This window comes from Oryctolagus cuniculus, chromosome 6 (genome assembly GCF_051225735.1).
Source record: "Oryctolagus cuniculus isolate XC-2025 breed Fujian yellow rabbit chromosome 6, ASM5122573v1, whole genome shotgun sequence".
In the NCBI taxonomy this organism is placed as follows: domain Eukaryota; kingdom Metazoa; phylum Chordata; class Mammalia; order Lagomorpha; family Leporidae; genus Oryctolagus; species Oryctolagus cuniculus.
This window is the reverse complement of record NC_142872.1, coordinates 58878987-58892717: the sequence shown is the minus strand read 5'-3', so window position 1 is coordinate 58892717 and position 13731 is coordinate 58878987. Positions and strand designations below refer to the sequence as shown.

The 13731-nt window shown below is 42.4% G+C and overlaps 1 protein-coding gene and 1 long non-coding RNA gene across 5 annotated transcripts in view; one reads left to right on the top strand and one right to left on the bottom strand.

Annotated features, from left to right (window-relative positions):
* LOC149126148 (uncharacterized) overlaps positions 1 to 11815 on the top strand; it is a 43211-nt gene extending 31396 nt beyond the window's left edge. The window contains exons 2-5 of the long non-coding RNA XR_016236454.1: positions 7968 to 8051; positions 8540 to 8655; positions 11015 to 11206; positions 11380 to 11815. This is a non-coding gene — a long non-coding RNA (uncharacterized LOC149126148). The remainder of the gene's footprint in view (positions 1 to 7967; positions 8052 to 8539; positions 8656 to 11014; positions 11207 to 11379) is intronic.
* Positions 1 to 13731, bottom strand: part of KCNIP1 (potassium voltage-gated channel interacting protein 1) — a 337463-nt gene that overhangs the window by 45599 nt on the left and 278133 nt on the right. Inside the window, exon 1 of one of the 4 annotated variants that reach the window (XM_070076409.2) lies at positions 5729 to 5886. The exons of the other annotated variants lie outside the window; for them this stretch is intronic. Within the exon in view, the coding sequence (XP_069932510.1) occupies positions 5729 to 5837 (109 nt within the window). The 5' untranslated portion in view covers positions 5838 to 5886. Of the gene's footprint in view, positions 1 to 5728; positions 5887 to 13731 lie in introns of those variants that run through there. 4 annotated transcript variants of the gene reach the window in all.

Here is a 13731-nt window from a genome sequence, read left to right as displayed (position 1 = left end):
AATCCCTGCCATTTACCGTGAAAGAGGTCTGTTCTGGGAATATAATACTATATTATTTGTACAATAATACAAATATTTAGCAGAGAGAAGGACGGGATGAGTAGGAGGTTGAATGGACTTTTGTCTTCTGATACTTCAGAAAAGGTGGGCAATAGACATTGTTTAAAACCAAGAAGTAATCAAGGATTAAAAGTGTACTTTAAAGTATAACAACTATACCAACAGAAGACCTAAAAACGACTAACTAAATCTGGAGGTAGAAAGAGGAAAAAGAGAAAAGAGGAAAAAGACCAGGGGGCCTAGTTTGGACAGGAGTAATCCACTTGAGCTCCTTTGTTTATTCAATATTAGGATAAGGAGCTTTTGTAAGCAGGGTATATGAGCCCTGTAGCTTTCAGCACGTACTGGTTAAGCTATCTCTATTCTCTGTATCCCCGATCACTGATGACCGCAGAGGATCTGGCAGGTTAGGGCAAATGTCTTCAACTCCTGCATAGTGGTGCTGGCAGGAGTTCAGGATACTTCTTCCCATCCTTGGATTGCTGAGAAAAGGTTACCTAGGTCCACATTTACCAGCATTTCAGATCAATAGGTCCATTCACATCTGAACTTGTAAGCGCATGCATTCCATTTTATATTGTAGAGTAGGAAATGAAGAAACATTTCAGAAGACCTATGTATTGTTTTTGCAAGGCTGTCAGAACAAATTACCATAAAATGGGTGACTCACACTAACAGAACTTCATTCTATTACAATTCTGGAGACCAGAGACTCAGTAGTCTCTGTAGGATTAAGTAGAGGTGTTGGGAAAGCCAGGGTCCTAGAGGAAACTCCACTCCTTTCCTCTTCCAGCACTCCTTGGCCTGTGGTCATATCACTTCAGTCCCTGCCTCTCCCCCCATTTTTTGTAATATTCTCTTCTTCTGTGTCTAATCTCCCTCTAACCATCTCTTATGACATTTATGCTGATATACGGATCCACCCAGATAATTCAGGATAATTTTCCCATCTCATGATCTTTAATTTAAGCATCTCTGCAAAAGAATCTCTTTTTTTTCTTATATGAAACATTTAAAGAATCCTGGAATTGGGACTTGGTATCCTTGGGTGGAAATTATTAATTTGACTGTAACCTAGCTTTGTTAAGTTATGAGTGCTTTACCAAGAGGAATAAGATGGCTATTCATTGAATGGAAATAGCAATGTTCTCGATGCTCTTGGTGCAGTTTAAGTGCAAATTTGACTTCATTTGTTTGGCAGAAACTGCCCTGGAATAGGAACCAGAAGACTTCTAATTGTTACATCCTAGTCACATAGCCTTGAAGTCAATATCCCAGAATCTCCGTTTTTAAAAACTATAAAATTGATTCAATAATAAAATGAGTTAATATCTCATAAAATAGCTCTTCTATCCAAATCAAATGCTGATAGGCAAGTGTTTCTTAAGTTGTAGCATACCAAGAGACTGGTGCTACGTATATAAGAAATTGCTAAAGTTGGATACATGTGGGAGGTTGACTTCGTATGATCCGTAATGGATGCATTAACCCTCCAGAGTAACACTATGTGTTTCAAGAAATCTATAATGCACGGAGATTTGACTTTAAGGACCCCAATGAACACACTTTGGTCTTCACAGTTTCCTCAATAAATTTTCTATTATTATTATTATTATTATTTTGGTAATTCTTTCTTAACCAGAGATATTCCCAATTTCATGACCATATTATGGCCAGAGATGTAACAAAATCACCCTACTCATAAACACATAAAAGTTGTGGCATCAGAAGAACTAATTTTGAGAAACACTTGTGTGTGCTTCAGTGCTTCTGTTGATAACTTGACCTAAAATAGTGACTCGCTTCTGAAGTTACCATAAAGAACCAGTAGACATATGCTTTGGAGAAAGTGCTTTCACTTGGTGACATTGAGGTTGCAGAAGGCTTGCCAAGGAAGTGGCAGGTAAGAAGAGAGGCAGAGAATTAACTAACCCTTTGAGGGACAATGATTGTCTGTCTCTCCCATGTCTCTGCCTTTATCTTTTCTTCTTTAAAGCCTCTGCTGGCCTCACTTTGGTGGAAATGGTGATGAACTTGGTTGATTAGCAGGCATTGGCATTGAAGACTGGGTATGCATTGTATAGTGTACAGGGAAAAAGTCATCCTAGTGTTCCAACTCTGGAAGCTCTGATGACCATTTGAAAATGCAAAAGGAAGAGTTATATTGCTCATGGGGGTAGGCATTTGTCACATCAGTTATGATGCCACTTGGGACGCTTGCATCCCCTGTTGGCATCCTGACTCTTCCACTTCTGATCAGCTTCCTGCTAGTAAGTACCCTGGAACACAGCAGGTGATGGCTCAAGTACTTGTGTCCTTGCTACTCAAGTGGGAAACCTGAATTGAATTCCAGGCTTCTGGCTTTAGTCTGGCCCAGGACAGTTATGGCTGTTGTATTTGGGGAGTGAACCAGCAAATGGGAGTCTCTCTCTCTCTCTCTCTCTCTCTCTCTCTCTCTTTCTCTCTTTCTCTCTCTCTCTCTCTCTCTCTGTCTTTCAAATAAAATGAAAATAGATAAGTAAAAGTTGAGGAAAATTCTACATTATACTGCTCTAAGGGACTGATGAACTCTAAACCAAAGAAAGACAGAAAGCATGATTTTTTTTCCATGAGGAGTTGTATATTTTTTGATTGACATGACCTAAGGCAAAAAAAAGAGAATTATGAATTTTTAAAGTGCCCACTATGTGATATGTAAGAAGTGTGGCACTTCTTCATGTGTCATTTAAGTAACCCTTATAACACTTAAAGAACATTACTGCTATTCTGTTTTTGTGATTTGAGTTTTGTCTTCTCAAAAGATATATTGAATTTGTAACCTAATTCCAGTTAGCTTGTTTGGACATATAGTCTTTGCAGATGCAATGAAATTAAGATAAGGTCGTTAGGATGAGCCATGATACAATGTGACTGGTGTCCTTATAATAAGAGAAAAATGTCAGATAAAGTTGGGGACATTCAGGGAGACCATGGCCATGTGAAGGTGTTGGCTGAGGCTGAAGTGATGCAGCCGCAAGCCAAGGAACACCTGGAGCCACCAAAGCTGGAAGAAGCCAGCAAGGAGCCTTTCCAAGAGGTTGCAGACTTTCTGGGCAAGTTTGCCAGCTTCCTGACTTTCGAATCCTACCAAATTTCTGTTGTTTTAGGCTAGCCAATTTATAGCAATTTGTTGTGGCTATCCTAGGAAGTTAATCCAGTCATTCCCATTTCCATGTTTTACAGATGACAGTGAAAGCCAGTTGCCATGATCACACAATTGGTACACAGCACAACCAGGGTAGGGACCTAGCTCTCTTGACTTTAGGCTCAATATCTTTATACTATTCCAAAATTACCCCAGAAAAAAATAAAATAAGAGCAAGATCAAGGGCCTAAGAAAGACTATTGATGGGTTCTTCAGAGATGTTCCACTGTCTTCCTTAGAGTGACTGAATCATTGAGCTGCATTTGTTCTAATGCATTTAAGTAGGAGATGGTATTCTCTCCTTAGTGCTCAATGGGTGAAGAGAGTAGATCAAATTGCATACTCATTAAAAATGGCAATTTGGCTCACATCGGAGCCACTGTGTAGTATAGACCTAATGGCAAACCCAATCCTCACATGGAACTGGCTTACTTGCTGACGTTATTTGTTGTCAGTGACAGAGGGTGAAATTTTAGAGACAAACATCTCCATCTTGCTATTTATTGAGTCTTTGGAAATGTTATTTAACTTTTAAAAATCTATCTTCTTCCTTATATACAAGGAAGAAATAAATCTACCCTTCAGGGATATTTAAAATTTTCCCTTAAGGTGTTTGAATTCATGTCTATAAAAGTACTTAGCACTGTCCCTGGCACATTGCAGGTGCTCAATAAATGTTGAAACCCCCTCTTTTCATTCACCTAGAGTTCCTAGAAATAGTTTTAAACATATGTTCTGCACTTTTTACCTTAAATACCCTCATTTCCATAACATTAGGTGAATGATTGATTTTCTCTGTGATAATAAAACCAAATGCTGTTATCTTGAATAGCTAAAGCAAAGGAAATGGATACTTAAGGATATGGAAAGGCATGGCAGACTAATATTTCAGCTGCACCTTTAGCATTATAAGGAAGTAGGTTATCTCTTGCATCAATTTGTCGACAAGATGAAATGTGTTCTCTTGGAGTCTGGTAGAGAACAGAGGCCTTGTTCAGTTGTTGTAAACTAGAGCCTTGTTCAGTTGTCAGAGACTGGCAAGCTGAGTTTGTATCTCTAGAAGAGCACATCTAAGGGAAAGAGGGCCAGGAGTCTTTATATGCACACAGACCTATTCTTCCAAATTATTAGATCTCAGGTGGTTTCTTTAGGAAGTAAAAGTTTTCTCAAATTTAAAATGTCAAGGAGGTAGGGTCAAAGAATCAGATGCACTAAATTTTAGTTAAAGCTAAAAATGCCCTTACATACAAGGTTAACATGTAGAACAGATAGAGCAGAGCTGAACTCACTGAAGCAGAGCTGAAGGACTCACTATCTGGCTTATAATCCCCACTTGCAAAACTGAAAGAAACCCTGGGGTCATCCTAGAATTCCACTGAATAGAGACTGAAAATCATCACAAGGAAACTAACACCCAGATTTTAAAAAGAAATACTTATTCAAGATTAAATTAAGATAAATTATGAACAGAAAGCAGGTCTTTTGACAATTCAGGACTCATGCAACCACATCCGCTTATAGTTAAGTTCCTGTTGTATATTAGCTTTGGTTGGCATTTTAGCTAAAACTTGGTCTGCTGATGTATTTCACCATTATGCATGGTATAGTCACATGATGTCTCTTGGAAGACAAATTCTGTCTACACTATGAAGTCATAGATAAATACACATTGAACAAACTTTGTACTTTGTATATGCATTAACTATACATTGTTGGAGGCTGGTCTTGATTAATACATTGTTCATCAAATCTGGAATCTTCCTAGGAGCCCAATTTTGTATGATCAGAATCATACAGACTCTTTATGTTATGAATAACATGTCATAAGGAGGGAGAAAAATAGCCTTCATTTCTTGCGTTGTTTTAACTTTGGAAACTAAGCCATCAACTTTCTAATCATAAACAATATGGTTAACCTAAATTTCTAACTATGTAGTCATTAAAGAAAGAAAACTAAAGCCATAGCTGAAGAGGTGGTTTTAGAACAAAGGTACTTATGAAGGTTAAGGGTTGGGGAAAGGAACAAACATTTGTTGAGTGTTTTCTAATGTCAAGCACTGTGGTTAGCATTCTACTAATGTTTTTACCTCCCTATAATCTTTCAACTACTTGTTAGACAAAAAGTAAATCAACATATTTTAAAAAGTCATTGTCTTCTATCATAAGTGGTTCCCTGACATCTTTAGAGAGAATTGTGATGTACTGTGCTTGACTCTCACCGCTAACAATCCTCCAAGACCCACACGTGCGTTGTAGAGGAAGCGATCGCAATGCCAGGCGCGCCACGTTTCAGCACCACGGACAGCGATCACAGGGGCACCGCGAGGAAGGCGGGGATCCACGCCGCGCAGAGCTAGCCAGGCGTTTTCAAACCTCCCGGGTCTTCCCTGCCACCTTCCAAGCATTTTTCTCAAAGTACTTTCACAACCACAGAAACCAGAAAACACATTCGTATAAAAAGAGGAAGCGCACGGGTTCGCTTACCGTCTGACAAGTCAATCAGCCCGAGGTAGTGCAGAAGTTTCAGAGAGGAGCACACGACCACCACAATTCCCAAGGTTTGGAGCCCCTCGGATTCGCCCTCTGCCCACATCCTCAGCGACCCCAGGCGCACCAGCAAGATGCCGCTCAGGCATTTAAAACCGGAAAACCGCGCTGTATGCCTCCCCTCCCGCGGCTCTCTTAAGTGAGCTGTTTATTTTCACCAGTCTCTCTCCTTCGCACTCTCTCCCTCCCTCCTTTCCCCCGCCTCCCCTCTCTCCTCCGCCTGGCTGAAAAGCTCTACGTTTCATAGTAATCTTTACTTTTATTTCCTCTTCTCCCAGAGCAATTTCTCCAAAGGTTTAACCAACTCCAAAACATCTGCTAGCTGAGTGTAACAGTAATTGGCAACATCTCATGGCAAATCCTCCTGGCGACTCAGGGGGAACGTATGTTGGCGTTCCAAGACCGTTTCAAAGAAAGAGACTTACTGCTTTAGATCTCTCACAGACCGTGAGATGAAAGGGACAGCAGTTTGTTTTCATTTCCCCAGTGAAAAATCAGATAAGCTGATTCCGGAATACAGGCGGACATTTTAAAATATCCCTGAAAATTGTATCGCCAGGAAAGTTATCGTAAACCAGACTGAGTCTACAGTTACATTTGTCTTTGAGGAGGTTTTGCATCAGGGTCAGAAATTATTAAACAGGTAGTAGGGCAGACGATGTGATAACTGGACAATGCTGAATGAGCAAATCTTATGGAAATAAAACAAAAAACAGGAAAGCCAAAGAATGATGATGTGGTGTGTCTGTGGACAAACTCTGCTGTCTTCTTGCACTGGAATGCTAGCAGTGAACACAGTGGGGAAGGGTGTTCAGTGTGGCGGTGAGGGAACGTTGGAGATTGCATCATGGATATCTGTTCTTGGGCAAGTTTTGGGGTCTCCATGAATCCTAGTTTTCCTCTTCTGCGAATCAACTCATCTCAGATAAGAGAACTGGTGCAAAGTGTGAGAGCAGAGTAGATACTTAACAATGCTGCTCTCAGAGTTTGAGAATACAGTGTTGGCAACAGTGTGGGGGGGAAAGTACTCTCTTAATATGTATGTACAGGTATCATCATTTGTACATGTATGCATCATTTGTATATAACAGTGAACAATGTAAAAGCTTGTATGCTCATCATTAAGGTAGCTGGTTAAATAGATTATAGTGTGTTCATAAAAGAAATACTATGTATCCATTGAAAATAATATACCTATATATAATTTTCTTGAAGAATATTGAAAATATATTATTAAATAAAAGTAAGTTGTTTAGTACATTACTATTTTAGTATTGAAAAAGGACACACACACACTCACACAAAAATACATATGCTGGCCTTTCTGGCTTTTCCATAGAGTATTTCTAGCAGGATGCACTGATAATTGAGAATTTCAGTTGCCTCTGGAGAGAATTGAGGGACTGGAGTCAGAAGGTGACTCCTGTTGTTGAAATTTTCTCCCACACAGGTCTGTAATGGATTTAGAACAATTGTCACTGGGCTGTGCTTTGGGGTAGCAGGTAAAGCCATGCTTGTTATGCTGGCATCCCATATGGGCACTGGTTCCAGTCCTGGCTGCTCTGCTCCACTTCCAATCCAGTTCCCTGCTGATGGACTGGGAAAGCAGTGGAAGATGGCCCAAGTGCTTGGGTCCCTGCACACACGTGGGAGACCTGGAAGAAGCTCCTGGCTCCAGATCTCTGGCCATGGTGGCCATTTGGGGGAGTGAACTAGTAGATAGAAGCTCTCTCTCTGTAAATCTGCCTTTCAAATAAATAAATCCTTAAAAACAAACAACAACAAAACCAACAGTCACTAAATGTAAATGTGGTCTGTCCTTTTCCTTCTTTGCTAAAGGCAGAAATATACTCTATGTGTCTGAGTGAGACTCAGGAATGTTTTGTCTTCTCTGCTCTTCATTCTCATATGTCCAACTTCAGTCTCACTGATGTCTGGGCAGTGATGTCCTAGTGCATCAGTTCATTTTCTTTATTGTCACAAAATTCCAGAGGCTGGGTATTTTACAAAGAAAAGAAGCTTCTTTAGCTCATAATACTGGAGATTTCAGAGCATGGGGTTCTCCCCACTCCACTGGTTTACCAGGATACCATGCTGCCCTTCCAGATCTCTAATTCAGCCTTTCAAATTCACCTGCTCAAATAACTTCCTGACTTAAAGTGTTTCATCTTCTTAGGAGCCATAGCAAGTGAAATACTTAACCCACTGGCATTAGTGTATCGAGACACAAGGAACTGAATTCGAAGCAGGGAGACTGCTGGTATGTCAGTGCTTTGTTCTCTTGGCTTCTTCAGCCTGCTCCTTCTCTGATTTCTACCTGCTCCTTTCCTCTCTCTCTGTTGCTTACTTTACAACAACTGTCTGCCTTACATTATAGGTGTTACTCCTGATTCTCCTGCCTCTGCCTTCTCCCACTTTGCAAGCCTGTGCATGCTTATGGCTCCAAGTGGTAGCTCTGGTCTCAGCCACTTTCCTGGGCATCTGTATCTCATTTTCACCTGTTGTCTGATTTCACTTCACCCACAACATCCCTAGTTCAGTGTCATCAATAGGTATTACTGAGCATATGTTAGTTGCATGCCTGATGTGAGGAACTTCATACCTTGCTACTTTCTGGTGTCCCTGGGAATGATTGCTGCAAGAAGGGAGTGGAGTGGGTTACAATTTCTGCTTTGCTAGCACCATGTGAAGACTTCTGACCTCAAAGAAGAGACCTCCTTACCTCACTCTCTTAACCCTGAACTTCAGGTACATCCATGTCTCAAGGTGAGACCTCCCTGGCAACCAGACTTTACTATTTCCTAGAAACTACGAGATGCCACATTTCATCCCCAAGATGATCAGAGGAAATTCAAGTCTCACAGGTAATGGATTCCTAAGTATCAAACACAAGCCCACCCACCTGCTGGGCTCAGGCTCTGACAAACAGACAGTGAATAAACCTTGGCTTTGGTGAGAGCCCCTGGAATTGTTTACTGGGCACCCTGCCTTTCCTCATGTTACAGTTGTGCCCAGAGTCTTGTGGTTTCTGCACACATCTTCCCTCTCCACATAATCCCCTTTTACATCTTTATGCAAGTTCCCTCTTCCATGGGATGAGACATTTTACCCTAAACAGAGCACTTATGGTGTCTATTTCACAAATCATTTTTTTTATTTCTAACTAGATGGTAAGGATGAATTTGTTTGCATTGGAGATCTGAGCCTGCACAGAATTCGACATCTCTCTCACTAAATTGTCCCCAATTACTATTTTTTTGGCTAAGAATTTTCACCTTGTTGGCTCTTTTCAAATTTTTATCAATTCTAGCAGGCATTTTTTCTTGGGGCTATTTGCAGGCAAGAGAGAAATATTTGCTATTTGTGAAGAGTGCTGTGTGAGGGGGAGTGGCAGTGGGGAGGTGATTACCTCCTGTTCCACATACCTGACTTTTGTTCTCACCCAGATACTGCAAAAGGTTACATTCCAATCCAGGTCCCCCAGGGTTTTTGGAAACCAAGGTGCCCACCTTTACAAATGCCAGGCTTCTGCCAAACAATTTCAGAGTCTCTGGCTATGAATGTTAGCTCTGCCACCTACTAGGCATGTGGCTAGGACATACTCCTCCAACTTTTGGAACCAGAGTCCTTACCTGGGATAATATCAGTACCCATATCCCAGGTCTGCAGCAATAAGTGAGAAGATGTCATAGACTGCTCAGAATGGTCCCTGACACCCAGTGAGTGATGGTGAATCACAGAGGCCCTGAGTATCACACTGGGGCCAGACTGCCTGCATTGACTTTTTTTTTTTAACAGATTTATTTATTTATTTGAAAGGCAGAGTTACAGGGGGTGGGGAGAGAGAAAGAAAGAGAGAGAAATATATATCTTCCATCTGCTGGTTCACTCCCCAAGTGGCTACAACCACTGGAGCTGGGCTGATCTGAACCCAGGAGCCAGGAGCTTCTTTTGGGTATAGGGACCCAAGAACTTGGGCCATCTTCTAATGCTTTCCTAGGCCACAGTGGGAGTTGGATCAGAAGTGGAGCAGCCAGGACATGCCCATAGGGGATACTAGCACTGCAGGTGGTGGCTTTACCTGCTATGCCACAGCACTGGCCCACTTCATTGAATAGTTTTTAAAGAATTTTTTAATGATTTATTTATTTATTTGAAAGGCAGAGGGTATGAGAGGGAGAAAGAGAGAGAGAGAGATCTCCCATCTACTGGTTCACTCCCCAAATGGCTGCAATGGCCAGAGTTGGGCTGGTCTAAAGCCAGGAGCCAGGAGCTTCCTCTGGGTCTCCTATGTGGGTGTTAGGGGCCCAAGCACTTGGGCCATCTTCTGCTGCTTTCCCAGGCGCATTATCAGTGAGCTGGATTGGAAGTAGAGCAACCGGGGCTTGAACCAGTGCCTTTATGGGATGCTGGTGCTGCAGGAGGCAGCTTTAGGCAGCTTTACCCACTATACCACAGTGCCAGCTCCCCTGCATTGACCCTTAACTGAGCTTTTCACTTAGCTCTGTGACTGTTGGTGAATGACTTAACCCTTCTGTACCTCAGTTTTCTCACTTGTAAAACAGAGTAGCTACTTCAGGGAGCTGTTGTAAGACTAAAATGGGTCAATAATTATGCGTAGAGAGACCGATGTTACTATCACTCTTAGTAGTGTTATCTGTTACTATTATTATCCACAAGCTCGAGGTGATTCTCATTGGCTGGGCCCCATGGAAATTCATGGACCAGGTATGTGCAGGGTTGCACCTGAAAAGGGGAGAGAGTGTTACTTTAAGGAGGGACTCAGACTTCCCCTGGACACTGCTAAGTGCTTGAACTTCACTACTCTGGCCTGAAATCTTTCTCTTAGGCAGATGTTCTCTGTTGAGTCTGATCTGTTGCTGCTTAAGCTTTGTTTGAGTGTCTGCCCTCAGCAGTCACAAAACCTAATCCTGTTTTGGCTGCATTTTCTGCTCTCAGCTTGCTCTTCACTGTGAGCTGAAGTCAATGGAAGGGCCCTGTGTACAGTGTCCTGCAAGACTGGACAGTGCCCATGCACAGTGCTACTCAACAGGGCTCGCTGCTGCCATGTCTGCTTTCTGAGTGGTCTCCTAGTAAGGTGCTGTCTGAGCCTCATTTGGATAAACTAATTTTGTAGGAACCTCATTTTCCAGCATCTTCTGCTGTGAGCTGATATAACAGTAATGCCCATTATTACACCTGGAATTTTCTTTTCTTTAAAAGGTGTGGAAGAAATGAGAGTCCCTCAGAGCATCGTCTCAGAGCTCCTGATTCTACCAGGAAGCCAATTATTTAACTGCAGGGTGGTTATGGTTCAGAGAGAAGAGCGTTATTATTCCCACAACTGGTCAACATGAGAAAATCATTCCTGCGTTCTTAGCCTTTACTTTGGAACCCTTTTCCGGGAGGAGCAATGTAGGTTTGTTTAAATTAGTTTTCTAATGATGATGGTAATTGTATGATAATCGAGTAATGACATCCCTCTCCTTTCCTTCCTCCTTTTCTCCCTTCTGCCTTTCCTTTGTCTCGTCCCCTTCTCTCTCTTCTCTTCCCTCTCTCCTTTTTGATAAATTCATCATCCACCCAAGATTGGTACATGTGTTGGGCACAGTGGGTGAATGCAAGAAAAGTCTTATCCACCAGCAAGTTCACAAGGTGTAAAAAGTCCTCCAGTATGTTCAATTTGTAAAACTCTGTTCAACCTTGGAAGTCTCTTTGCGCATTATAGATCTCAAAGGAATATTTGTTGAAAATTTACTATGCCAGTCTTCACAGTCAGTCTTAATATATAACATTATTTCTGTTTTACAGTGAAGCAAAGAGAGGGAAATTAAATGCTATTGGATTTTCCATGGATGAGGCACTGCATGGGACTCCTTGCACAGGATTTCTCTTTTCTTTTTATTATCATTAGCACTCATGAAGTCGTTACTGGCGTCAACTTACAGAGCAGTTTTAAACGGGTGCTGGAAGGGAAAATCCTGAGTAAGCTAGAGGCCCTGCTTGCAGAATCACACATAGGGAGAGAACCACACATGCCCTGTCCCATGCAGTTTCCCACAGCATCCAGCTGGGCTGGCTCTCCACCCACCCCCAGCCCAGTCCCTTAGAATTCCATTGTCAAAGCCAGATATGTTTATTTGACTTTTATCATCAGCTTTGAGGACTGGGGGTTGGAGAGGAAACAAGTAGAAAGAAGCTTCCTGGTTTTCCCTGTGGGTTCTAGAAAACCTCCCAGGAACGATCTTTGCAAGCATTTGAGGAGACTGGCTTTGGGAGGGTCCTGCATACTGCTTCAAGGCTTCCGTGTCTTTTGGGTTGGGCTTCAGGGTCTGTTCCTTTCAGCCATCAGCCTGCAGGGCCCATTCTCCCTCCTCCCTCTCACCCCCAGTCCCCTCCTCTGCTCTGGTTCCTCTGCTCTGTGGGTCTCTGCTCAATCCAGGCTGGAGAAGAGGAGCTGACGCTGCTGGCAGGGAGGAGTAACGGGCATGTTCCTTAGCCAGGCCACCCTGTGCGCAGAGACTGTCAGTGCTAATCATCTGTGGCTTTGAACAGAATTGAACTGTCGTCAGTGGGAAGTTACTTGTAAATAAAGCCAATGAATAATGATGTTGAAATACGCACTGCCATCTTTCAGTGTTCACTTTCCTTGCTTTCTCAGGAGGGACCCAGGCTGTCGTGGATTGTCAACAGAAATCCTAGTTCAGTACGAGCATTTATGATTAAGCCTCTGAATTTGATTTTAATCAGCTACTCTCCTGCCTGCCCGCCCGCCCACCCTCCTTCCCTCCCTCCCTCCTTCCCTCCCTCCTCTCTTTCTCCCTCTCCCGCTCTCTCCCTCCTTCCCTTCCCTCCCTTGCTTCCTTGCTAGGACAAGACTGTCACGAATGCTGCTAAATATCCTACCATGCTCTCATCATAACAAAGAAACACCTGTCCCAGTGTCCACAGTGCCATGGTGGGGAAATTCTGCTATTGAGTATAAACCAGGGACCTCATAAGACTTGTGCGTGAATTGCCAGATTGTTTTCTAAGGTCATTCTATGAATTCATACCTAGCTGGTAGTATGCAAGAGCTCTCACCCAACCCCATTTTACAGATTAAACATATGAGGCTTTGGAGAGGTGTGGCATGACTTGCACTAAGAGATGGAATGACTGGGACACTAATAAAGCTTTGACAAAGCCACAGGTTTTATATCTCCCCAGAGGAAGATAAGAACAGTCCTTCCATCCAAACGAGATTTACAAACTTTCTATTCTGTGCCAGGAACTAGGCTTCCTGCCCATGTGTTCTAACTTTCCTCACACTGTACAAATTAGTCTGAGAGGCTGGCAAGGCACATAGCATAGCCTGGGCTTTAAAGTCAGATGGAGCTGGTGTTGGCCCTAGAGCAATTGTTTACTAGCCCTGAGCCTTAGTAAATAATTTGAGTTGTCTAACTTCCAGTTTCTCATCTGTGAATTGGGAGCCTATTAGATCCATACCACAGCACTGTGATGGAGATAAGGCCACAGGTGACCCACAAATACTAGCTGTCATCATTGTCATGGTCACTCTCATATACCATGTCAGGAGGACAGTCTCAGAGATCAGGTATGGTGCAAAAGATCACAGCTACTGCGTGGTAGAGCTAGACTTGAACTCAGGTCTGTCTGGCTCCAAAGTTCACCTCATTTCAGTTGCATCGAGTGGCCTTCCTGAGGGGGGAAGATTCCTACCCCATCCACTAATTTGCAGGGTAGAGAAGCTCCTATGAACCATTGAAAGTCACAATTCATGAAATACTTTTAAGTAACAAATTTTAATTGTCTCATGAATATTAGTAACTCAATTAAGTAAAACAAATGTTTCCAACATGTCAGTGCCCTGGGACCTGCTGAAATTCAGACAGGGCTGAGCTGTGAATAGAATATGGACTGCATGCAATGATGATCCT